The following is a 23997-nucleotide window of genomic DNA, read 5'->3' as shown; positions in this document are numbered from 1 at the left end:
GAGTTAGGAACAGGAAGAAATGCAAAAGCACACGAAAATAAACATAAATAAGAATGAAGATTTAGTGAAAGAAACATCCTGCTTGTGGCATACCATATCTGCAGCAGGCTGAGATACAGATCTGGATCTGTGCCCTGGTGCTTAAAGCCAGGACATGCATAATAATTAAAATGCATAATAAATTAAAAATGCTTATCTTGGTTTTCTCAAACAATTGTCACTTCAGTATACTTAGATAACTTGGAAGGAGATACCAGCTGCAGTGACAGTTACCCAGTTCAAATACCATATATTAAAAATAGTCTGGGATTTTAATAAACAGCTTCCAAGTTTCCAGCCATGACCAAGGGACAGTCAATACTGCATATTTCAAACTCAATCACACAACTGTTCTTAAGAACCTGCTTGCCTCATTTGATCATATAAAACATGAGTTCTTTTGGCTATGAAGAATTATTCTGGGAGGCAGAGCAGAGAAAGAGAAATTAAACTCTTCAGATAACAGCTTGATATCTCTCCTCCACCATTCAAAAAAAGAATTAAGAAAGTTATGGCAAAAACTTTTTTACTATGTCTTCATTATTTATTCTACTGAAGTGGAAAGACAGTGGGGAAGAAAAACTAAGTTTCAAGTCTTGTTGAAGAGCAAAATGGAACCCAAGCAAACTCTTGTGTTGGCAAAGATTTGCAATGCAGCTGACATTTGCTGAAGAGACACAAGTAATAAAGGTACCATGCTTGCCATTCTGCCATAGAAATCCTCCTCTCTTTGATCAGGAAAAGAGTTTTGTGAAGCAGACTCTGGGGCAATTCTCTGCATTCCTTAAAAAACAAATTGAGATTACATTAGAGGGGGGAACACAACAATGACAAAAAAAACCCAACAAACCCCTAAAAAGTCCCCAAACACCACATTTTAAGGCAAAGATTTTCACTAGTTACAAATTTTGTGCTAGAAAAGAACCTGGTATTGTCAATAATGTGAACTGCAGTTGCTCTGATTGTTCATCTTTTTTCTCCTGCATGGGTAATTGTTTGTTCTAAACACAGGTCAGAGCAGGCTGAGGGAACCACCAGTGGGGGCAGTCTGAGGTTCTGCACGCCTCTAACTTTTGCATGCCTGCCTTCACATGTCAGGTCTTGCTATCACAGAATTAAAGCTTATCAGGCTCCCAGAAGCTGATGCCCAGAGGCAGAAATCCCTGAGGCTCCATTCAGAGACAGAATTCCCACTCCCAGTTCACTCAAGTGATTCAGAACACTCCCTAGCAGAGTCCAAATCATAATCTGCTGAGGCTGACCTCTCTTTTAAACTAAGCCAAACAGGATGAATACTACAAATCTCCACAAATCTTTCTGTACAGTTACATGGTGGCTTTGAATTTCACTACCCAAGATGTGACTTATATTTTCTAAAAACTGAGATATTTTTGCATTGTTTCCCAAAATACTTCATTGCCTTTATAAGGAAGGCAAGCTGTTTTCCTAGATTCCAGACCTGTTTCCAGGTTTGGCTGCTCTTCTGATTGTGGGTCAATTTCTTGTGGTGGTCCTCCTGGTGGTAGTGCTGACCCTGAATACATTGGTGATGGTTCAGTTCCATATGGATTTGTAAATCCTGGAGGTACAAAGCCAGGTCCTGGACCAACAGGCTGAGAAGCCACTGGATAGAATGGGACACTCTGGGGAGCTTCCTGGTCACCAGGAGGAATCATAGCAGCTGAGCCATCAAGGACAGCCTGAGGTACTGCAGCAGAAGACAAGAGTTAAGAAATTCCAGTGTGAAATTTCCAGGAGTGAAACCTCACTGCTTTAACCACCCCCTTAGGTTGTTTTATACACATGAAACCCCAAATATTTATTTTCTCTCAGTCATGAAGGATATGAAGCACTAACCTGAAGGCATCAGTTGCACACTTTGAGCCATATTGGGTAACAAGGATGCTAACAAAGGATTTTCAGCACCTGGAGCCAGGTCACGGCCAGGTCCTGCTCCGTCACACTGACTGGCGTGGTCTAATTCTGAGCTGGGTGTGCTACAGCCATATGGTGGTGGGGTGGATCTGTCTGTGTTATAAGCTATTGCACCCTCCTGCACAAAAATCAAGAGCTTAGAAACTGTACCTGCTTCTGTAATTAGCAGTATAAACCAACCCATTGAAAAGCTGGATTTACACTACTCTGAAGAAGAGAATACTTCACGTTGAGAAGTAGATTCTGTACCTTGATCTGTCCATCCAGGTGTCGAAGCCTCACTAACCAGGAAGGCTCAATAAAAGATTCCTGTTCTGGCTTTTCTTTTATCTGGGGGTCAAACAGGCGTAGCTGTGATGACATCTAGAGAAAGGAATCATTGTGAAGTTTTAGTGAACTGCCCAAAAGAAAAAAAAAAAAACCCTTCCAATATGAAACCCCAAATTCTGAATTCTTCCACCTTACCTGGATTAGCTGGCCAATAAGGACAGGGGAATAGTAACGTGGATCTTTAAGGACAGTTCTGGAAATGACTTCACAATAATGGAAAGCCTGGGCAGCAAGCCCCATCTCAGCCAGTCGGCAGGCATAGATGAATTTGAAAACCTATGGAATGCAAGAAAGGGAAATAAACCAAGTGATGAGAGCACATGCAGAGGTATCAAGTGACAAGCAGCCTGTCATTTCAGTTGAAAGCTCAGATATCCCATTACCACACCTATAATAGGGGAAAACAAAGAGGGAAAAAGCATTGAACTCTCCCTTTTTACCCAATGTATTCAGTGGAAGTTGTCTATTTGTCTACAGCTAATGTCAACACCTCCTACTGGATTTTTCTTTTGGCACAGAGTTACAGCAACAACAGAATTTAAAATTCAGAAGTTCAGAATGCCCAGATGAAAAATGTGAACAGAAGAGGTAAATGACAACAGGAAAACAAAGCTATCTTGCACTATGTCATCCACAAATATTTCATGTTACAATGAATAAAATGTTCCCTGTGCTGAATACAGCATATGAGAGATTAAAACTTCATATAAAATCTGCCAAAATAAAATATGAGAATGGCTCTTTACCTGGAAATTGGGTAAGCAGCCAGGCTGAGTTCCTAATGATTGTGCATATTCATAGGCTTCTGTTCTTTGAATAGCTTCATTGGTGGCAAACTTAAAAAATGGTAAGCTATTTGAGAACAGGAAATAAAAACATTAGTATTGACACTATATATGCTGATGATAAATAAAGACAATCAGAAAAAAAAGGCAGAAACATTGTGCTATTAGAAACAGAGTATCAATAATTTCTACTCTTTAAGCAAGGACAAGGCATCAAATAGTTATCTCAAAAACCAGCTGTAGATAGTGATGATAAGGGGAGCAGTGCAACTACTCAATCCTCTCAAACCATTAAGCTTTCGTTTTTGCACATAAGAAGCTGTGATTCAAAAACAAACAAAAAAAAAGGAAAGTCAAACCTATGATTTGATCCAATTAAGACAAGCTTTGTTATCTTCCTTGTGTAAACTCCAAAACCAACTTGGGCCATAAGGTAACAAAAATGAGCAGCATCCAGCAGGCCTTTAGAAGCTGTAGAAAAACAAGCAACAGAACTCAGAATATTTCCTCTCAGTGGCACCTTGTAATTCAGCATCCCCTATTGTTTTGGCTTTGCATTCAAACACCTTCACAATAGGGACACACCCATCTAAAACTGTTGCACTTGACATTTTACACAGCAAGTGCTTGCTTTCCAAAAAATAAGCTGAGTAATTAAAGGTTTCAGAAAGCTTTTCCTTCAGTCATCACCCTGTTCATTCCCCAAGAGTTACCAAGAGTGTCTCCCATGGTAGCAATGGTCCTGGATTCCAAGTCCACATTATTGGTCAAGTTGGATAACACCATTGCTAGGTGAGGCCTCCAGTCTCCCCATTTCTCATCTCCACAGCACTAAAATTAGAAGAATTACTCAGTCAAATCAGTGACTGGAGCTCTGTGTGGGTAAGTGTTTCAACCTAAAAAGGACTAAAACAACTTATCTGACAATCCTAGGAAAAAAAAGCACATGGGAAGATGACTGTTGGGAGCTACTCCCTGCAGTGGCTCATGCTTGGTCTTACCGTGGAAGCAGCTGGCATCCTTCCAGACATCAGCTGGTACACAGTCTGCAGAGGGTCATTAATTGGGAGACTGTTGGCAAACCTACAGGGAGGTTATGCAGAAAAACAGAACACAGACATGGGGTAAGCACTTAAAAAGTACTTGGAATACAGAGTGGCAGTTAATTGAGCTTAGTTTGAGAGGAGGAAATGATGTTCAGAAGTGCTACACTGAATTAGCAACTGCCCAGTGGATCATGTTCAAAAGTTACTGGTTAACTGGGTCTGCCACTCTGACACAGGGCAGCCCAAGGTAGGAAATCCTGAGGAATCTCCTCATGCCAACTGGCTACACTTCCCACATCAGTTCACAAGCTCAGGAAGCTGATAGAAAGGTTTGTGTACAGATAAAGTATGTAGGAACCCATCTGCTTGCTTCAGGCAAGGAGACTGAAGGGTACAGCAGTCACTTGACTTTAATAAAGTTGACAACTGAGTTTTTGCACAATTTTTTCAAAGCCTGGCTAACAGCAACTGCCAAGCAAGCCCAGAGATTACACTGTACAAACACCCCTCAGATGAAACAGGTAGTATAGAGTAACTTCTCAGGTTTAAGTTCCTGGCCAGAAGGCCCAGAATAAAAGTAACAGATGATAATTAGAATATATAGGCAAAATTAAAGCATAATTCTTACATGGGCTTCTAAGGATAACTCATGATTTTGACACTAAGATTTCTGAGCACCAAGTCTCTACCTCATTAGCAATTAGTCAGTCATACTGTACTAAGCAACAAGCAACAGTACAAACAGTACCTGGTCATAACTCTTGCATGTGTTCTGCTGTCCATTTTGCTGGCAAGTAGCAGAGCATGACCCCACAAACCATGCTTCATGGCAGACTCCAAAGCATCCTATTTAATACAGAAATTAGTTTCCTGAGAATAGCTTAACATACTATTCAGATAAAGAATGACTGTAGTATTTTGTGACAATGAAAAAAAAACCCAAATGTTTTAAGATCAAATGCTAACACATGAATATAGCTTTGGCTTCCATTACAAACTGTAGGGCCTAACATTATTTTTTCCATACCAATGCAGTGCAGTGCCATGAAACATCATATGCACTGCAGGTTGCAAAAATTATTTTAACTGATGCCTAGAACTTCTAAGATTTGTGAAAAGTGAGCAAAGTAAGAGACACTTAGAGTTGTAACAACAGGATAAGCACTCACCTTCTTGCGGCCATAAAGCAGCAGCTCTCTGAACCTCTCTGTTTCCTTCTCCAGACTGTCAATTGCAGTTATAAGACTGTCAGTGAGAAATGAGAGCTGGGCTTCACCAGATTCCTCTTCTGCTTGTTCCAAAGCCTCATTAGTGAAATCAATCAAATTTGCCTCATTAGGGGACTTGCCAGGAAGCCACACGGTTTTATGATCTCGCAGCAAAAGTTCAGCCAGGTCTGTTCCCACAACTGTCTACACATGTAGAGAAAAAAAAACCCAAAATAATATTAAAATCCATTATTTCAACATTACCTTCATTGTATTTGTCACTTCAGCAACAGTGTCTGAGCACAAGTAATCATTTTACCTGTTCCATCAGCCTGTGACCTATTCAAAGGTAAGTCACTATATGGATATTACTCTTTCACATAAATTTCTTTTTGTGTATAAAATATTTTTAAGATAGATAAAAAATTCAAGCAGTGAGACATACCCCATTCTGCCTGCACAAGAGCACAATAAAGTCCCAAAGCAGACTCGCAGATTCTTTATCAATTAAATTTTCATTCTTAAAGCACTGTGCAGCTTTATTCTGTGCAAAATTAATAACATCCACTTTATGGGTGTCATCCCTGGAAAACAAAAGTTTTTAATGAGAGGAATACAAACATTCAGATCATTACTGTGATTTGTGTGAGGAACAAATTTTAAGCACATGTATTACTTTAGCAGCTGAAAAGCCACAAACATTTTAAGTCAGTTTAAATCCTGTGATTTGCAGACAAAAGTTTGATGAAGATGCATCAAAGCTATTTCTGAAATCTTTAAGAACATACTTTGCAAGAGGACCAGGAAATGCTCTCATCTCTTCTTGCTCTGGAGAATGTTGTAACATAGTCTAAAACACAAATATAAACCATAAGAAATTCTTATCTCTATGAATTTTGGTTTTAAACAATAAAAATCCCAGATCTGAACATAACCCCATTCTACAATCAAGCCTATTGCTCTTAAAGAAATACATATGGTGACTTGCAATCTGTACCAGGATAAAAAATGGCAATATCTCTACTTTACATGGAAGTAATTTTGTTGCAAAACATAAAACTTCCTCACAAATCTATAATTGGAGTCATTTAGGTTGGAAAAAACCCTTAAGATCATTGAGTCCAACTGTAAACCTAACACTACCAAATACAATAAATCAAGATCTGTAATTCCACCATCTCCCTTTTTTTGTTCTGAACTTTACCTCCATACTGTGTATTTCAACCAGAGCTGGCTGTCCTTCTGAAGGCAGATTTGGCAGCACTTTTATTAAGAAGCCCCCAGGACCAAACCTAGCACAGATATGAGGCACTGAAAATTTCTCAGGTGTTGAGGGCCTTAAAGGTGCTGAAATAGGAAGAAAAGATAAAATAAGAACAGGTAACAGCTCTTGCAACTAAACTTGCTGATGTAATTATTCAATTCAGTAATCCCACAGTACTAGTGGGAAAACACCTGCCATTCAATTTGGCTGAACTTTAGAAGCAACAATTACCCAATTCCATTATATTCCCAAAGTCTGTCTAAAGATTTGCAACAAGAACAAAGCCAGACTACAATGCTTTAAAACCCTATTAATTTTTCAATGCAGGGGCTTTGACTGCTTTTATGAGACACATTTCTGTGATCTCTGTACATGTCATGACACATCTGCAAGGAGCTAATGATAAGCTGTTCATGTGTACATCCCATTGCTAAAGAGCACTTTAAAGGCTCAACGTACACATGAAAGACACCTCATACATTACAAATACAAACAGCAGTGCAAACTACTACTGGTAGACCACCTCACAAGCACAGTACCATCCTTACTCCCCCCCCCCAGTGGTGCAAATACCTTGTTCTACAGCTGCCCATCCAGCCTCAGTCGGGTAGCCATATTCTGTAAAAGTCTGTTGTCCATCAAAGTTGGGATCGTATCCGCCGTAGGAGTAATCGGGGTGGAGTGACACTGCCTGGGCAGTAGGTTCATACGTGTTAGCCGTTAGGTCATGGTTACTCCTGTACAGCTGGCTCTAAACAGATCACATTAGTAATTGTTAGCAGAGAACCTGAGGTTATAGAAAGCAGCATTGCAAGCACAACTCAGGAGGGAAAGTCTTCACTCTGGTTCTTTACATTGCTAACCAGGCTTACTACATCCCTGCGAAAGGTGCCCTGCAAGACACCTGCAGCAAGAGGCTACAGAAGATAATCAGCACACAAGATTTGTTTTGACCACCATTTAATCTGTTCACATCCAAGGCTGATCAGTTCTCTCACAACAGAATGTCTGTTTGTGTGAAGAGCAGCACTACTGAATGAGTTACAGGTTCGAGTGTTGCTGTATCAGCAGCACCGGATCAGAATCAGTGTCCATCAGTGTCCATCTCTGCTGTAACACTTGGACAAAGTCTCAACAGATCAGACCTACAAACACTTAGATGACTTTAAGTGCCTGAAGACTATTTCCTAAATGACCTCCAGTGTTACTAAATGAATTGGAGTTCTGACTGGAAAACCATGTAAACTTCCAAGAAACACGAAGAACCAACACACGAGACTACAGCTGCAATGACACATTCCACCAGCAAAGACTGCCTCAAAAATTACCTGAATACTCTCCATGGTTTTCAGATATACTTAAAGCATGAGTAGATGAGTAACCAGTTAGATTTGTATTTTGCTTTTAAAGTCAAAATAGCATCACACATATATGGAGTTAGTCTCTTAGCAGATCCCAAGCTCAGTAATAGCATTCCTGCTTGTGATGAGAAAACCAACACAAAGCTGAAAGCCAGACACGTTATTAACTGCAGCCAAGCACAGTGTGGGCAAAGCTCTGAAACAGCAAATGGATTCAGCAGAGGAAGTTTTTAATTTCTGTGTGTGTGGCAACTTGCACAGCTGAGTGCCGATTTCTCTTGACAACTGTCACAAATAACAAGTCCAAAACTGTATTACAAAAGTCAACTTCCAGAACAAGTTTTCAAAATACATGCTCCCCAAGCTAAGCCAAGCAACATTTCCAAATTTCTAATGTTTTGTTCACCCCTGACACAGAGGAAGACCAAACTCAGCTGAAAGAACACCCAGTGTGCCCATTTCCAACTCACTTGTTGAGAACGAGAGCTGAAGCTGCTGTGGTGGCTGTGAACACTGCGAGAGCTGCGCAGGCTGTGACCCGAGTGCTCGCTGTGGACGCTGCGGCGGTCGAATTCGTCACCGTAGGGATCTCTGTGGGGCTCAGATTCATCATCAAAGCTTCCAGTAAAACGAGGATCATACCTCCAGTTATCTTCATAGAGGTCTCGTCTGAAGGACAAAGAAATGTAGAAAGCAAAAAATTAACAGGGCCACCCACACCCCTGAGGAGAGTAACTTCCCTCGGTAACTCGGCAGCACACCCGTCAAGAAAACTGGACCTAACTTCAGAAGGGTTTTTTAAGATTATTTTCTAGGTTTAGGTTTTTATTACAGTAGCAAAATGGCAGTTCAGCAAAAAAATGCAGCCAAAATACTTGAGAACAAGACCAATATCATACTCAGAGTGTGTTCTAGGAATACCCACAGAATGTTTACCTGACCCAAAAACAAGTCCAGCTGCCTGAAACTCTGGTTGTAAGAGCTCATCTGCCTTTCCCCAATGACCTGTGCTGAAGCTACAGAAAGGACTGGCAATGTGTTCCTGTGGAATCTGTGTAATACTACATTCTAACAGTCTGTTACAGGATGCATCTGCACTCTAAGAGAACACTTTAAGTAAGGATTTTACTTAAAGCTGCGAAATACCCTGAAATTCTGATGCCTGATGCAACCATCACAGCAGTCCACACATTTTGAAGGCTTTGGAAAACTTCAGCAACTAAAGTAGTATTTCTGCTGGTGCACAAGCAGAGCCTCAGCCTTTCCTTAGAACTTCTGCCATAACTTATCTTCTGGGGACACATCTGACTATGGGGGACTCAGGCCTGAAGAAACCAATACCAGGCTCTCTGCCTTCTGAACCTTCAGATTTGGAAAGAGCACTGAAAGGACAGAGACTGAGTGGACAAACCTGTTGCCATAGGGAAATGCTTCTCTCTTCTGGTAAGGGTTGTGTTCAGAATCATACCAGTACCTCTGATCATAACTTCTAGGATCTCTGTACCTGGAGTTGTATGCAGATGAGTAACGTTCCCAGCGGCTTGGATCTTTGGAAAACAAAAATAAATTATTTAGGTATTGAAATTTGTGGCTTATAAACTTTTCCTACTTCTTTCTCTTTAATCACATTGATTTTTGCACAGAGTAAAACCAAAATAATGTACTAAAAGTCACATAAATATGTTTAGTTTTAAAAAAAAACAAACAAAATCAATTTCACACCCTTCAGAAAAACATGGTTATTAGAGTAAGCCAGATACTCCCCAAGGGACAGTGTTTACCACCAGAGAGATACTTTCTAACACCTTTAAAATTAATTCATAACATGATAACTCAACAAATATCAGCAGAAGCTTTGTGATCAGTCTGCAGAGCATCATGCTAGATGTCTCCAGATGTGGACAGATGTTGCTTGAAATCCTCCCAGGCACTATACATGCAATTATCAGATGAACAATGCCAGTACCCCTCTGTGAGCACTAAAATAATTATGGACAAAACCAAACTGTAGTGATGAGTCAATTTCTATTCACGCCCACCTAAAATTTACATTAGAAGCCTGCCTGAAGGTTACACACCAAGGATACAACCCAGTTAATGACAGGCTTGCAACACACTGAATAAACCTATTCTGTAGACTTACCCCAGTGTGCTTTCCCAATGGAAAGGCAAACAGAAGTCTGGTGGTGAGGAAAAAGCTTAATTTCTACTTACTACTTCTACTGAGTAAAAACATATAGGGAGGAAGGCAAGAGATAAAGAACTGAAATAGGCTCAAAGATTAATTTTCAGGAACTATAACTTTATTCTTGCTTCTTGTCAAAAATATATCGGTTTCATTAATACAGAAAAATAATAAATCCCTGATCTTAAAAGTTACTCTTCCCTGTAAGTTTTTCTTTAAGCCTCTAAGTTTCTATAGCAAAATTCAGAGTTCATTTTGACACCATACCTCCATAATCATATGAGTTTGGGTAATAGCCTGGATAGTAATCACTCCATCCACTTTTTGTGCAATAATCTTCAGGATACCCTTGCCTGAAAGAAAGCACACAGGTATAAAAAGTTATTGTTCCTCCTTCAATCTCTTTTAAGTCAGCAGGAGATAATGAAGAACTCCATGCCACAACTGGTTAGAGTTCCACATTTAAAATAATGCATTTACAGGATCTCACAGATTCATAAACCTGTGACTTTACAGACCAACACATCATCACTTGGTGTGTGCCACAAAAAGCTGACAGCCCTTAGTGCACAGTAATTTGGTAATTTTTTGAAATTGTTTAGGTAATAGATTTAATTACCTACAATCACAAAAACTACTGCTATAATCAGCATTCTCTGAACTGTCTCAACAGAGAAGTCAGTAACTTATCAAGTAACAATGTGCCCTCAACTTTAACAGTACTTTTTTTTTTTTTTTAATGCAGCTTAGGGTGATGAAAAGAGGTGTGTTCTAGAGAAGAGGTTTTGTCTTTATCACATGCAATTTTTAGGACACCATTCCACAATACTGAAAAATGCTGGAAGATGAATGTTAATGAAAAAATTAATGTGTGTACATACACATATGTGCTTGTACATAACCATCTATGTATATACTTGTATGTTGATATGTACACATGTAAACTCTCACACACACATATCTATACACACACACAGAGGGGGTGAAGATATTTAGATATTTAAAGTGTGGAACAATGGGAACTTTCATGGTTCTCTACAACTGATCATACAACTGATAGTGCCAACTCCAAAGTGGCCAAGCAAGTCAAGTGATGCTCCTCCCTGGAATAACATGTGGGAAGTCTGCTAACACAGCACCTGCCTCTGCTGAGGAGATTTGATCTTATCAGATCAGGTTTATCCACCCAACCCATCTTCTCAGTCTCCTTCAGAAAGATGTTACTCCCCAAGCAGAGGTTACAAGGCTGCATCATCACCACTGGCACATTAAGGGCACATCCAAGACACATCACCAAGCTGACTTTGCCACTCCTGGGCTCTGCTGCCCTGCAGGACCACACCACAGCCCACATCCAACTGCACTGCCCTGTCACACTGGCAGAACTACTCACAACAGGCTCTGACCTGCCCAGTGCCACCAAAGGGAGGCATTCTTATAAAAAGTTTGTAAGAAGTGCACACAAGCAGGAAGTGGGACTGAAGGTTATCTCATTAGAACATCTCCCTGTGCACTGGGATTCACTAAAGAAGGTGATAACACTTATCATGTGCAGCTACAGCCATTGTTTGGTACTCCTCACAGCCAAGACACACCTCCTAGAATCTTCTGGATGCAATAAGCAAAATGTTATGCTTTTAATCTGAAGACTGCTCCACAAGTGAGCTACCAAACACTACAAAGGGTTTAATCATTTCCAGACAGACAACTGGAGTTCCCTCTTAGAAACCTGCAAATCCAGCAGATGATGCAACAGTAACAGTTTGGCATTAATTTGAAATTATACAAATAATTTCCACAATAATCATCAGAAAGCAGTAATCCCTGGAAGGCAATTTGCTGCTTCTTGCTTGAGAAATACTCGAGATTTCATTTCTGGTTTTTCTTTAATATTTACAAGCAGCATCTGAACACATTGCTTCCCTCTCAGTTTTTTGATTTCAATATAACCAACCAAACCAAGGCTTTTAAGTTTTCCTAATTAATGCTCTACCAGCATCCAAACCTGTAGAAAAGCCAGAGGTGAAACACCAGAAAAGACAACAGAACAGTGGGATCGATCCTGCCAGCACACAGGGACTTTTTCAACTTCCTGGCTGCAGCTTGTTCTACAAAACTTCCCAGAGCTTTAAAACTCCCTGCACAGCTTTTCTGGAGGCAGGAACTGCATACCTAGAGGCAGGCCTGTCAGAGCAGTGGCTGGCTCTGGAGCTGGGGCGCTCAGGCTCGGGGTAGCGGTAGCTGCCAGGGTCCATGTAGGCGGTGCCGGTGTCGTAGTGCCGGTACCGGGGGTCATACTGCCCATAGGTGTCCTCCTGGGAAAGAGATGGACAAGGTCAGAGCAGCCAAGGAGAAACTTCACATCACCATGCAGCCCTGTGGTATACACGTGGAATTGAAAATATAAAATATGTCTCTTGAATCAGCTTTTCTTTTCTCTTTCCTTCATCCTGCTTGCAATTACCATATCTTTACCTCAATGTCTGCCTGACAGACACCTAAAAGATAAGATTACTCATCAGGTCACCTCCTGGTTAGGGGTAGAGACCCAAAACCTGGAGATTTGTATGCATCAGGGCCTTATTCAATGAAGGGACCCCTCTTTCTTTTGGGGTATAAAAAACCCTAGGAAAAAAGGAAAATGCAGCTTCTTGGTCCAGACGCCCCCTCCTCTCGGCACCTTGGCTTCCAGCTACGGAAAGACACAGCAGAGGAAAGACACAGCAGAGGCAAGACACAGCAGAGGCAAGACACAGCAGAGGCAAGACACAGCACAGGATCCAAGGGCGGAGAACCAGGAGCAACCCCAGCCCGAGGCCAGGCCCTGTGCACATGGTGATAACTTCTCTTTTGTTCTCTCCTTTTTTACTCTAAGGACTCTAGCGTTAAGGTGATTAATTTATGCAAGGGCCTTTTGCCAGTAAACCGGCTTTCCCTGTTTTTTAAAATAAAACTTTGTAACTCATTTTTAAATCCAACAATCTTGTTACTTTTGTAAATTCACAGGTCGTCTATAAGTAGTGGCTGATTTATCCTCATAATCAATATATAAAATAATAAGTGGATCACGACAAGCCCACAGCTGTGGTACTGAAGGGATGCAGAGCAGAATACAGAGAAGCTTTTGGTAGCCACTGTGCTAAGTTATGTTCAAGTCTACAAACACCCAACAAACCCACCCGTGACACCTGGGTGCAGCTCAGCCACTACACTGGACACCCTGCCAAACCATCAGGGACTCAGGCAGCACATTGGAAGAAAATATGAACACCCAGGCAGCTAAGAGAGTTAAAACTGCCAACTTCTTCCAAAGAACCAAACAAACTGCTATCAGCTGACATTTACATAAGCTACAATCAGTATTAGCAACTAGTTTTCTTCCATAACCTTTGTGATGTAAGTTTTGTTGCTGTTACTTGGATTTTCCTTACAATTCAATCCTTAACACAAAGAGAGTACTGAATGTGGGTCATGGCACACAAGTTTAAACTCATAATTCAAAGATGATAATTCCTAACACCTACTGAGGGAGGAAGAAAGGGAAAATAAAAATTTTACCATGTAATAGAGATGAGCTGTTCTGGGATCTGCAGGAGGATAAGGTGGTGGGTATGGAGGCTGGTAAGCATCATATGGATGTCTGTAGTAGTAGTAAGGGTTCTGGGGTGGACCAAAGGCATCCTGAGGAGTCTGAGGCAGGGGTGGATGCTGCAGGTCTTGCTGCACACTTGGTATGGCTGACTGAGTGGTGCTGGAAAGAGGGGCTGTGGAAGTTGGAGCTGTGGAAGTTGGAGCACCCGCTGGCTGTCCAGGCACTGGCTGCTTCTCAGGACTGGTCTGCTCACCCCTTGCTGTCAGCTGTGCTGAACCTGCCTCCTGGGGATGGTTACTCAGCCCCTGGCTCTGGGATGCCTGCATGGCTTTAGTCCCTGCAGCAACCTGGTAGCTCTGAGGAACTGAGGGCTGCCCAGAAGATGTCGGCTGCTCCACCTGAGCTGCTTGCAATGTTCCCTGTAAAGCTCTGTCTGACACAGCCTGATGCTGCACATCTTTTGTCACCTGTTGATAGAAATGTTGTTTGTCATGCACCTCTGGACCCACCTGACCAGTGCTACCAGCTGACTGTTGAGGACACACTGGACCACCAGGAAGTGGCTGGTTATGCACCTGCACAGAATTATTTGCACTGTTTTTCTCTGACGTCCGTGATACTGTGAAGTCCAGAGCTCCAGCAGCTTCTTCATTGCTGTTTGCAAGATTTGCAGAATTATTATCCTGGCCCACAGACTTAACTGGGGGGACCAGTGCACTTGTACTTCCACTGGGGAGATTTGTCCCAGGAGGAAAGGATGAGTTAGCCCCTGGCTTGCTAGCAAATTCAGGAACAAAACCTTCCATTACACTCTTTTGCCCTTCTGGAGCCAAATTAAGTGGAGTTTTCATAAGCAAGTTTGCAGGCTGATTAGCAGCAGTGTCAGAGGAATTAACAGGGCTTTGTAATAAATTATGTTTTAACAAATTAGTATTTGGAAGTGCATTTACTAATAGAGATCCAACTTGCATCACAGGTAACGGCAGGTTTTCCCCAGAAATTATCCCACTGGCATGTGATGTCTGGGGACCCATTGCAGGCTTGTCCCCAGCCCCAGAGTCCTTCATTGGCTGATTGGTTTCATTGCTGCTTAGCTGATTAGATAGAGAAATAGAAAAATTAATTGGCTGAGCCAAGTTATAGCTTTGATTAGGCTGAGCAATCAGGATAGGTTGATTTTGCAAAGACTCTGTAGGTGGAGAAGACAACAAACTTGCATAACCAGAACTTGCCTGAGACTGAAGTGCCTCCTCTTCTCCCATTTTGGGAGGATTCTCAAGATTTTCAGAAGCTATGTTTCCATCTTGGGCAAGTGGCACAGCCATAGTCCCTGGTTTACTCAGCTGCTGATTAGACAGGCCTTCTTCTGGCGGCTGAATGACTTCTACAGTTTGTTTGGCAGGTACATACACTGCAGGAGCAGCAGGAGCTAGAAGAACATTTCCCCCAAAATTAGGCAACTCATTCTGAGCCCATAAAGTTGTTGCTGGGCTATCACACTTCTTAACTACTCCCTGAGCTCTTGTTGAGGACCTTCTCTCAGATACTGAGTGTATGTTTTCCATAACAGGCCCAGAGTGCAATGTATTTCCAGCTTCACCAGTGACTGCAAGGGGCAGTGGGTGTACCTGAGGCATAAAAATAGTTTCCAGATTATCTGGTGGCTGTTCAAGGTTTCCTGGGGATGCAGCTGGCACAGCTGTATTCTTCTTGATATGCTTTTGGTTTGAGTGGTTCTCTCTTAATTCAACCACCATCTTTGCTTGGTCAATCTCTGCAGGTTTTATCCCAACTCCGTGGGACCTCACAGGTTCAAAAGAACTATTTGCACTTGTCTGAAATACTCCTGTAGGTTTAGGAGGACTTGGAGTTGGAGGTTGGGATAGATTACCATGGTAGGTCTTGCCCAGGTTTAGCTCACTTGAGTCACCTCCCAGAGGAGAGGAGTCAATCTGTTTGAAGAAGCTGGCAGAGGTCTCCTCATCAGGCTTCCCACTCTCTTGCTGAATAAATGTACCCACTTGCTCCTGATGTCTCACTGAGCCAGAAGCACTCCTGTGGCTGATGCTGCTATAGTTTGAAGATACACTGTCTGGTCGGACAGGGTGAGGTAAGGAATCAGGTGCCTCCAAATTTGGTCCTCCTTCAGCATGGCTCACAACAGAATTCTTTGGAAGCATCTGACCTGGAAAGGCTCCGTACCTGTAGAGCTCAGGACCAGCAGCAAGGGATGCAGCACTCATGTTCTGTGGCTCACTCGGCAGCACTTCTTGATTCTGAATGCACTCCAGGTTCTCAACATTTTCATACTGTGTCCCACCATGCCCAGACACATCTTGGATGTGTGCCTTGTCATCACTACCAAACAGAGAGTGCCTACCAGCCTGTGGCTCCTGCTGGTTTACAATTTTAGGGAAGTACTGGACATCCATTCCTTTCTGTACCATCTCACTGGCTGGACCTGAACCAGCCTGTGCCTGAGACTGAACATTAGCTGCAGCCCACTGAGGATGCCCTGGCTGGTGATACAAAGATGCTGAATTTGGCTGACAAGCCTCAAACTCTGCTTTCTCAGCCACGTAGGTTTTTTCACATGACAGGATTTCTTCATTTTCTGCCTCATCCCCTTTGAAAAACATGGAGAGAGTTCCTGGATCTCGATCCGTGGGAATTGCTCTATTTGATGTTTCAGACATGTCAGGAGCCTGGTTTTGGGGGTTATTTTCCTGAGCTGTGGGAACAACCAAACTGGAGTCTTGGAGAGGTGGCTGTGGGTAAAAGTGTTCTGGGTATGGCTGATTTAACCAAGTCACTTCTGTGTTCTGCCTGAACACATTTCCAGGCTGGATGCTGTTTGTGTGGTGACTGCTATTTGCAGAGCCATTTTTCCCATTCTTTTCACAACCAACTGATGAAGGTGCTTGCATGATATTTTGTGGAATACCTTGGTGTAGAGGACCCTGCTGTAAATTTGTCTGTGGAGGAGGATGAGACATGCTAACAGAAGACTGTGAAACGTTATGAACATCAGTCTGAGAAGATGGCTCAGGATAGGGCACAAAATTTTGAACTGGAGGTTGCAGGTTACCTTGAACAGGCCTCCACTGAGACACAGGCTGCTGGGGGGGTGGAGGGAAGAGTGCTGCTGCACTGGGTCCTGAAGGAACATCACTTGGATCTCTATCAACATCTTGCCTGCCTCCAGGCTTGTTTGATGCAGACACCATTCCAGGATGCACACTGAAAGAATTTTCAACTGCTGCTCCTGTGTTACAATGCAAAGGTCCTACAGGCCCATGGAGTCCCAGCTCTGCATTTGGATGCACTTCTGCAGCACTGTTCAGAACGAATCCCGGGGATGGTGAAGGGGTTGGAACATTAGAAAACGTACTGGCATTTCCTCCTGGCTGAGAGCCAGGAGCTGAGGAAGGTGTGTGCAGTCCATGAGGATTGTCCCCTGCCCGGGACAGTGAAGTGTGCAGGGCAGCTGCCTGCGGGAACGCCCCCGGGGGAGAGCTTTGCATAACCAATGGATTGCCCTTGGATGGATTATCTAAAGGAGAAGCCTGGGGAGTCTGCCTGCCAAAGGCAAAAGGGTCTGTCACAGGCTGCACCGGGGCAGCTGTTGCACTGGCTCGTTTGCTGAGGGAGCTGCTTCTCCAGTACATGTTCCGAGCAATGCCTGCAGGAGGTGGAGCTGCAGCTCCTGCTGGGACAGTCTGAGGAGGCTGCTGCATGGTGGCCTTCTGGCAGGGTCAGATGATAGATGATAAATTAATAGTGGATGCTGTCAGTAGGTTCCTCCTTCCACACTGTTGAGATAAAAAAAGAAGTCAGCTTCGTTTCTCCCAGTACGTGAGGCACTGAGGCAACCTGAACTTCAGAAACAAAATTACTCAAAGAACTTGCAAGTGGAAAGTAGCTCTGTTCCCCAGAATGCCTCAGAAATCTGCATGTAACACTATTTCTAAATCCAAGTCCAGTATTAATGAAGATCAATGCTGCCTGGTAACAATTCATGTTCTTTAACAACTGGATTAACAAGTAACTCCAAGTAATTGAACACAGCTCAGTCCTGCACAACTGTTAAAACATCTCAGACTGTGACACCACCCATGGTATTAGATTATTACATTTTCCCAGATTTGTTTTAAGCAGAAGGATGTATCACAGACAACCCCCAGCAGCAGGCAGCCTGCAACACAACCTGCAGACACTGGGGCACTTTCCACTTAATTATAAAGAGCTGAGAAATTATTATGTAGCTCTAATTCTGTTAGAGAAAACCTTCAGGTCTCTTGCACTGTTGCTCTGCATGAATGGATCTTCCTACAGGCAAGATGAGAAGCAGGCACCTCAAGAAAGAATCCATCAGATGTTATTCCCTCAACAGAACACAGTCCAGTTTTGTTTTCATTAAAAAACACATTGTGTATGACAGAAGTGTTGTTTGCTTAGAGAAGAGCAAATATCTTCTCTTCTAGATGGATGCTGCATTACAGTAAAACTGAATATAAAACCAGTGCCAGTTGGGGATTTGGTACACAGAAGTTTCAAAAATTCAACAGGAGGAGGTACTTTTTTATTTTATCACCCCTTAACAATCTGGGCAGGAGGGAAAGTGACAAAACTAGAGTTCTTCTTTGGTACTGGTCCAGTTCAGCCCTGTGAAGCTTTAGCAACAGGTGACAGTCTCATTTTCTACTAGTACACATCAAATAAGGTTTATATCATGTAAAATAAAGTACCCACAACTGTTTCACACCAAATGCTCTTTTGTTTATAAAAGACTGTGCAATTTTTAGTGGGTTTTCTGTTTTGTTTTTTAAAAGATTTAGCATTTTTCCTGTAAAAGTAATAAAATGGGAAGCCATTGTCATCAATGTTTGTCATCAATCCAAAGTTTTAATAGCTACAGAGAAGTTCAAGAAGCAAAACATTTCTGGTTAGCAAAAACACACTGAGTGAACACTGAGTAACTTATTTCATCAAAATCTGTAACTAAAAAATCCCAACAAGGAGCACACTGACTGGCACAAGCTATACAGACCTCACTGGGACATCAGGCCAATTTACCCTAGGGAAAAATCCCCTTGTACTAAGAATTCTGCACTGCAGAATCCAACAGCCCAGTTGGTACCAGACATCAGACAGGGCTGCTCAACTTCTCCCCCATATCCATGAATTTCACAGCTATAAGTTAATACTCTGTTAATTTGTTAAAATTGGGAAGAAACCAGAAACTGACTGCAGAAGAAAAGCACTGAACAGAAAGCTTCAGTGGTTTCACACACTGCTTGCATTTGCCTTCAGCATTCTGTTTCTAACCCAGCTGCCTGCTGAATTCCCACCAAGGAACCCCCACGGGAAGGTTTTAGCCCCTCATGATCTCTTCTCCTGTTACAACACAGAGGTGAAGGTTTTCCAGCTGGGCACACTTAGTGCCAGCCCCTTACCAGGAAATTTCCCCTTACCAGGAAAGGCTGCCAGACACCCACCTCCCTTCCCACAGCCTTAAGAAACTCCACACTGCTTGAGACATCTCCATTTCTTTTTCATCATGTTCTTTGCTGCATGAACCTAACTGCAAAAAACTCCCTCTTCTCCTCCAAGTCAATGAGTGTGCAACACACTGTGCAGTGGGGAGGAAAAAAAGGTAATTAAAACACCTGCCAAGGCTGTTATCTCTTGGAAAGCACAAATAAAATGTTGGTAGCTCCCTAACAGTTCTGCTTTTAATAGAAACACTGTTTCCAAAACACAGCAGAGCACAAAAGCCAACTCTTTACAGCTTCAATACCCACTTCCAAATGTCTGCCATGGACTTTGCTCCTTACAGTGCCTTGTCAGATGCACACAGAGAAATAACAAATCCTAACGTTTTAACACTTAGTTTATTGCTGGTACTGGTTGCTTAAAAAAAAATAACTAAAATAGGTGTAGAGTTGTAATTTAAAGCTCTGGGTTGCTATTCCTCTAACCAGAGCTCTAATGTTGCATTCCAGGAGTTCAATAGGAGGGTATCAGGTTCCTTACAAAAGCAAAGTTAATATTAACAGACTGCACACAGTAGTAAAAACGTGCAAGATTTGAGGAATTAACTCCAAATAAAATGAGTAAAATGAAGTAATTTAAATCAACTTGGTGATCCTGACTCCCTCTGCCCCCAGTCCAGCATGAAGAGAAATCCTGATTTTAAGAAATTTACAAATGAGAAATACAAGTTAAGAGAAATCCATCCCTGCTTTATCTAGTTTAGCTTTCAGCAGGTTTACTGATAGATAATGCAGTGCACCCAGCTAAACATCAGTCACCAGAAATACCAATTGCAGGAGGTGGTTCCAGACCTGCTGAGAAAATGTGGCCAAAAATGATTAAACCCCCCCTGTAGGCAAGGCCAGCAGCAGATTTCACCTGACAAGCTCTATAGTTGTGATTAGTTTTAAACTCCTTAGTGAAAAATCTATCTGCATGAAGGAATGATTTATTTGGGGGGAATTAATTTAATCCTAGCTCCAAGGGGGATAAGCTAAGTAAATTACTCTTCAACAAGAATAAGTCTGCCCACAAAGCAGGTTACAGAGTATTGATTTAATTCTCACGTGTGCCTGTGTACATACACACACAGATGCCAGCACACACGTGTGCAGGCACCAAATAAACACCAGACACTGACTGCAAGTGAACAAAAAACCCCACTGCAATCCCAAAGAAGAGAAGAGCTGAAAAATGAGACTTGCAGCTTTAAACAGTTTCTGGGACACCAGTTTTTCAGATTTTTTTTTTTCCTGTGCAGACAGCTGCCCTCAGAATGAACCCATTCTGTATCCTCAGTCCTGCTGACAGCTTCCCACCCACCCTCCTGCAAATGGCAACAGCAGCTCCAGGTGCTGTGCAGAGAGAAGAGCTCTTTGGGAACCAAAAGCAGAGAGTTCAACACGATAACCTTGGAGAATCACAGAATCCTAGAATGGGCTGGGTTGGAAGGGAGCTCAGAGCTCATCAAGTCCAACCCTTGATCCACTCCCCCCGTGGTTCCCAGCCCATGGCACTCAGTGCCACATCCAGGCTCTTTGGAAAGATCTCCAGACACGGAGAATCCACTACTTCCCTGGGCAGCCCATTCCAAGGGCTGATCACCCTCTCCAGAAAGAAATTCTTTCTCATCTCCAACCTAAACCTCCCCTGGCACAACTTGAGACCCTGCCCTCTTGTCTTGCTGAGAGTTGCCTGGGAAAAGAGCCCAACCCCCCCCTGGCTCCAACCTCCTTTCAGGGAGTTGGAGAGAGTGATGAGGTCTCCCCTGAGCCTCCTCTTCTCCAGCCTCAACACCCCCAGATCCCTCAGCCCTTCCTCACAGGACTTGTGCTGGATCCCTTCACCAGCCCAGTTACCTCCTTTGGACCCGCTCCAGGACCTCAATATCCTTCCTAAAATGAGGGGCAGTTTGAGGAATCAAACACTCCTGACGGTTTGCTGAGGGAAGCTGAGTCCCAATCCCTCACCCCAGCAACTCCCGAGCACTCCCAGGCACCGGTTGCTTCTCCTGCAAGCGCAGCCCTGGCAGGGGCAGCCCGGGAGAAACTGGTTCAGCTGGGAAGAGCTGAGTCCCGGCAAACGGCAAGGAACCCCGCGCGGTATTTTCCACCACAGGATCTCCTTTTCCCACCTCCACCCCCTCCAACACCCCCCGGGACCCCGCCGCGGCTGCGCTGTCTCCCCGGGACACTCGGCCCGACCCCGGGGCTCCTCAGCCCCGCCGGACACCCAGAACGCTGCCCGGCTTCCCCCCTCCTTACGGCACCACAACCCAGCCCGAAGGCGTCCCGGGGCTGCCACCCCCCCGCCCGCCAACGCCCTCAGGGTCCCCTCGGCCTCCGCTCCAGCCCTGAGGAGGGAGCGGCGGCCGCCGCCAGCCCCGGGGCCGCACCTCGGGCCCTGCGCGCTCCTCACACCGGGAGATCCTCAAGCCCCCCGGCCGCCCCCCACCCCAGGCCGGCCGGCTCCCTCCCCTCAGCCCCGCCGTACCTGCACCCTCCCGCTCAGCCCCCTCAGCAGCGGCCGCCGCTCCCCCCCGCGGCAGCACCCGCCGCCTCCGACGCCATCTTGGAGCATCCGGATGGGAGTTCCGCCGCCGCCGACGTGTCACGGCGCGCCGCGCGATGACGCCACGGCGCCTGCGGGCCGCGATACCGCCTCCACCCGCCCGTTCGCTTTCCTCCCTCCGCCTCTCTCCCCCCCTTTGCCCGCCCCTTCCGCGTCCATTGAGAGGGAAAAGGGCGGAAACGGGGAAACGGAACCCAGTGAGGGCGGAAACGGGGGAACGGAACCCACTGAAGGCGGAAGCAGCGCCGAGCCGCGCCCCACGGCGCCTGCGCACTGAGACCGCCGGCTCCCGGGGTCGCGGGTTCGAGTCCCGGCTGGGGCGTCTGTGGAGACGGGCGGTCCCTGCGCTTCGCTCGGCAGGGCCTGAGCTGCGGACGGGCCCGTGCGGACCCTTCCCCGCGGAGGGACCTTTCGTCCCGGAGGGATCCGCGCTGCCCCACTCGTGTCTGCTAAAAGCTTCGCCCTCACCGCACGGGGTTTGGCGGAGCGCGGCCCCGTGGGGTTCCCGCTCTCTTTAGGCACAGCGGGGAGAGCCCCGGGACCGCCGGGAGCCCCGGGACTGCAGTGGCGGAGGCGGCCGGCAGGGCGGGACAGAGCACCGCCGGTTCGGTCAGGGCGGGACAGAGCACCGCCGGTTCGGTCAGGGCGGGAGTGTCCGGATGGGTCAGCACCGCCGGTTCTGTCCGGTCCGGTCAGGGCTCTCTCCGCAGCCTGGGTCGGGGCTGTCACGGCGGGAGCGGAGCCGGTGAAGCCGCAAAGGAGAAAAAGGTGTTGGATGGTTGTGGGGTTTTGTTTGGTAGAGGAGTCCGGAACAAGTCCGAGGTTTTGTGCTGTTCAGTTTGTTTCGTGCAAACGCGAAGGGTTTCAGGGAAGGGGGGGTGTCCCTGTTCGAGCACCTTGGGTTCAAAGCTAAACAAACAAACAAAGAAAACCCAAAGAAACAACCTAAGCAAACATCTTAATCGAGGGTCATTCTCAGCGCCAGAGCTGTGTCTGCACGCTTGATCATTAAAGCAGGGAAATCTCCTCAAAGCCGGGCCCGGGCAGGGCAGGCAGCGCTTTGATGCTGCTGTGGGAACCAGAGCCTGCGCTGCGATGGTTTTATTTTTTTCCAAGAGCCTTTCATCTCCCTCTGTTGTAGGAACATTCTTATAAACCAGCTTGTCAAATACAATTTCCCTACACAAGCAGGAATTGCAGATAAAGCCCGGGTTCTCCCTTGGTATTTCCCCCAACAGGTGTAATCTGGGGAAACGTGATTTTAATTAGCCGTGTGGGCTTTTTAAAGATACTTGTGTTTTGTGTAAATACCCTCACCAGCTTACACCTGCATTTATAGTTACATATTTACATGACACAGCTAATCCTCTTCTTAGACAGCTCTACACATACAGACACAATGCAAGCACCAGTGATGGGCTCTCCCCTTTGCTGGTATCCTAAGTATGTAATAAAAAAAAATGGTCACATCAAGACATTCGGTCCCTTTTTTTACCCAGAACCTTTCTGACTTGCTCTACTCAGAAAATACAGCTGGTTCTGGACTTGGGAGGGACCCATTACAACCAGAAAGCTTTGCTGCTGAGCACAGCACTTGTCCTCTCTCCTGCTCCAGCAGCTTGCTTGGGGTACAACACAAATGAGATGAGCTTTTTCCCATTAAATTCTGATAATTTAGCCAGCTTTCGGGTTGCAGGCACACATAAACACAGCCTTACTGCAAGAGTTCACTATCAAAAAGATCATTCTCTGAGTTTAGAAGTGGAAAATGGCTCAAGGAGAGGTTTCTTTTCTGAGTATTGGTGTTCTGTATCAGCTCAGCCAGCTTGGACAAGCTTTATTTACTCACTTTTAGTTGCTGTGATTATTCAGGCTACCCCAGCCACATGAACCCCTGTGCAATTCCAGAGATGAATTTGGCTCCTTCTGTGCATTCTTGAAGGGGTGATTCCAGCTGCAGGAATATTCAGCAGTCAGGGTTCAAGCAGCTGTTAGCAACTTTCTGAGCAAACATCAATAGCCTGGAGGTAAAAGCAATACAGAGTTGCAATTTCTAAATGTCCCATCTAATTGAGCAGGAAAAATGAAAACAAAGAATGAAAAAAATCAAGCCCTCCAGCATATAAACAAATAGTTCTGATGCACC

The 23997-nt window shown here is 44.5% G+C and overlaps 1 protein-coding gene across 1 annotated transcript; it reads right to left on the bottom strand.

Moving 5' to 3' along the window:
- Positions 1-628: 628 nt before the first annotated feature.
- On the bottom strand, positions 629-21891 carry SEC16A (SEC16 homolog A, endoplasmic reticulum export factor). Its single transcript, XM_030461504.1, has 22 exons — positions 21774-21891; positions 14978-17557; positions 13712-14212; positions 12326-12468; positions 10421-10506; positions 9380-9515; positions 8439-8637; positions 7181-7358; positions 6548-6690; positions 6132-6193; positions 5789-5927; positions 5305-5547; positions 4884-4981; positions 4091-4172; positions 3803-3920; positions 3449-3560; positions 3051-3156; positions 2440-2580; positions 2224-2337; positions 1897-2092; positions 1499-1747; positions 629-822 (listed from the first exon to the last, which is right to left on the bottom strand). The coding sequence occupies exons 2-22, from the start codon at positions 17480-17482 to the stop codon at positions 629-631; spliced, it is 5745 nt and encodes a 1914-aa protein (XP_030317364.1). The 5' UTR covers positions 17483-17557; positions 21774-21891.
- Between the last annotated feature and the right edge of the window lie 2106 nt (positions 21892-23997).

The sequence above is a fragment of the Calypte anna genome, chromosome 17 (genome assembly GCF_003957555.1).
Source record: "Calypte anna isolate BGI_N300 chromosome 17, bCalAnn1_v1.p, whole genome shotgun sequence".
Classification (NCBI taxonomy): domain Eukaryota; kingdom Metazoa; phylum Chordata; class Aves; order Apodiformes; family Trochilidae; genus Calypte; species Calypte anna.
This window is presented reverse-complemented; position numbering and strand designations above follow the sequence as displayed.

Coding starts and splice junctions, on each gene's coding strand:
- SEC16A (XM_030461504.1), bottom strand. CDS start 17,482: ATGCAGCAGCCTCCTCAGACTGTCCCAGCAGGAGCTGCAGCTCCACCT. Junction 8,638..9,379: donor GCATTTCCCTATGGCAACAG/GTTTGTCCACTC, acceptor TTTGTCCTTCAG/ACGAGACCTCTATGAAGATA. Junction 3,561..3,802: donor TACCATGGGAGACACTCTTG/GTAACTCTTGGG, acceptor GTTTTTCTACAG/CTTCTAAAGGCCTGCTGGAT.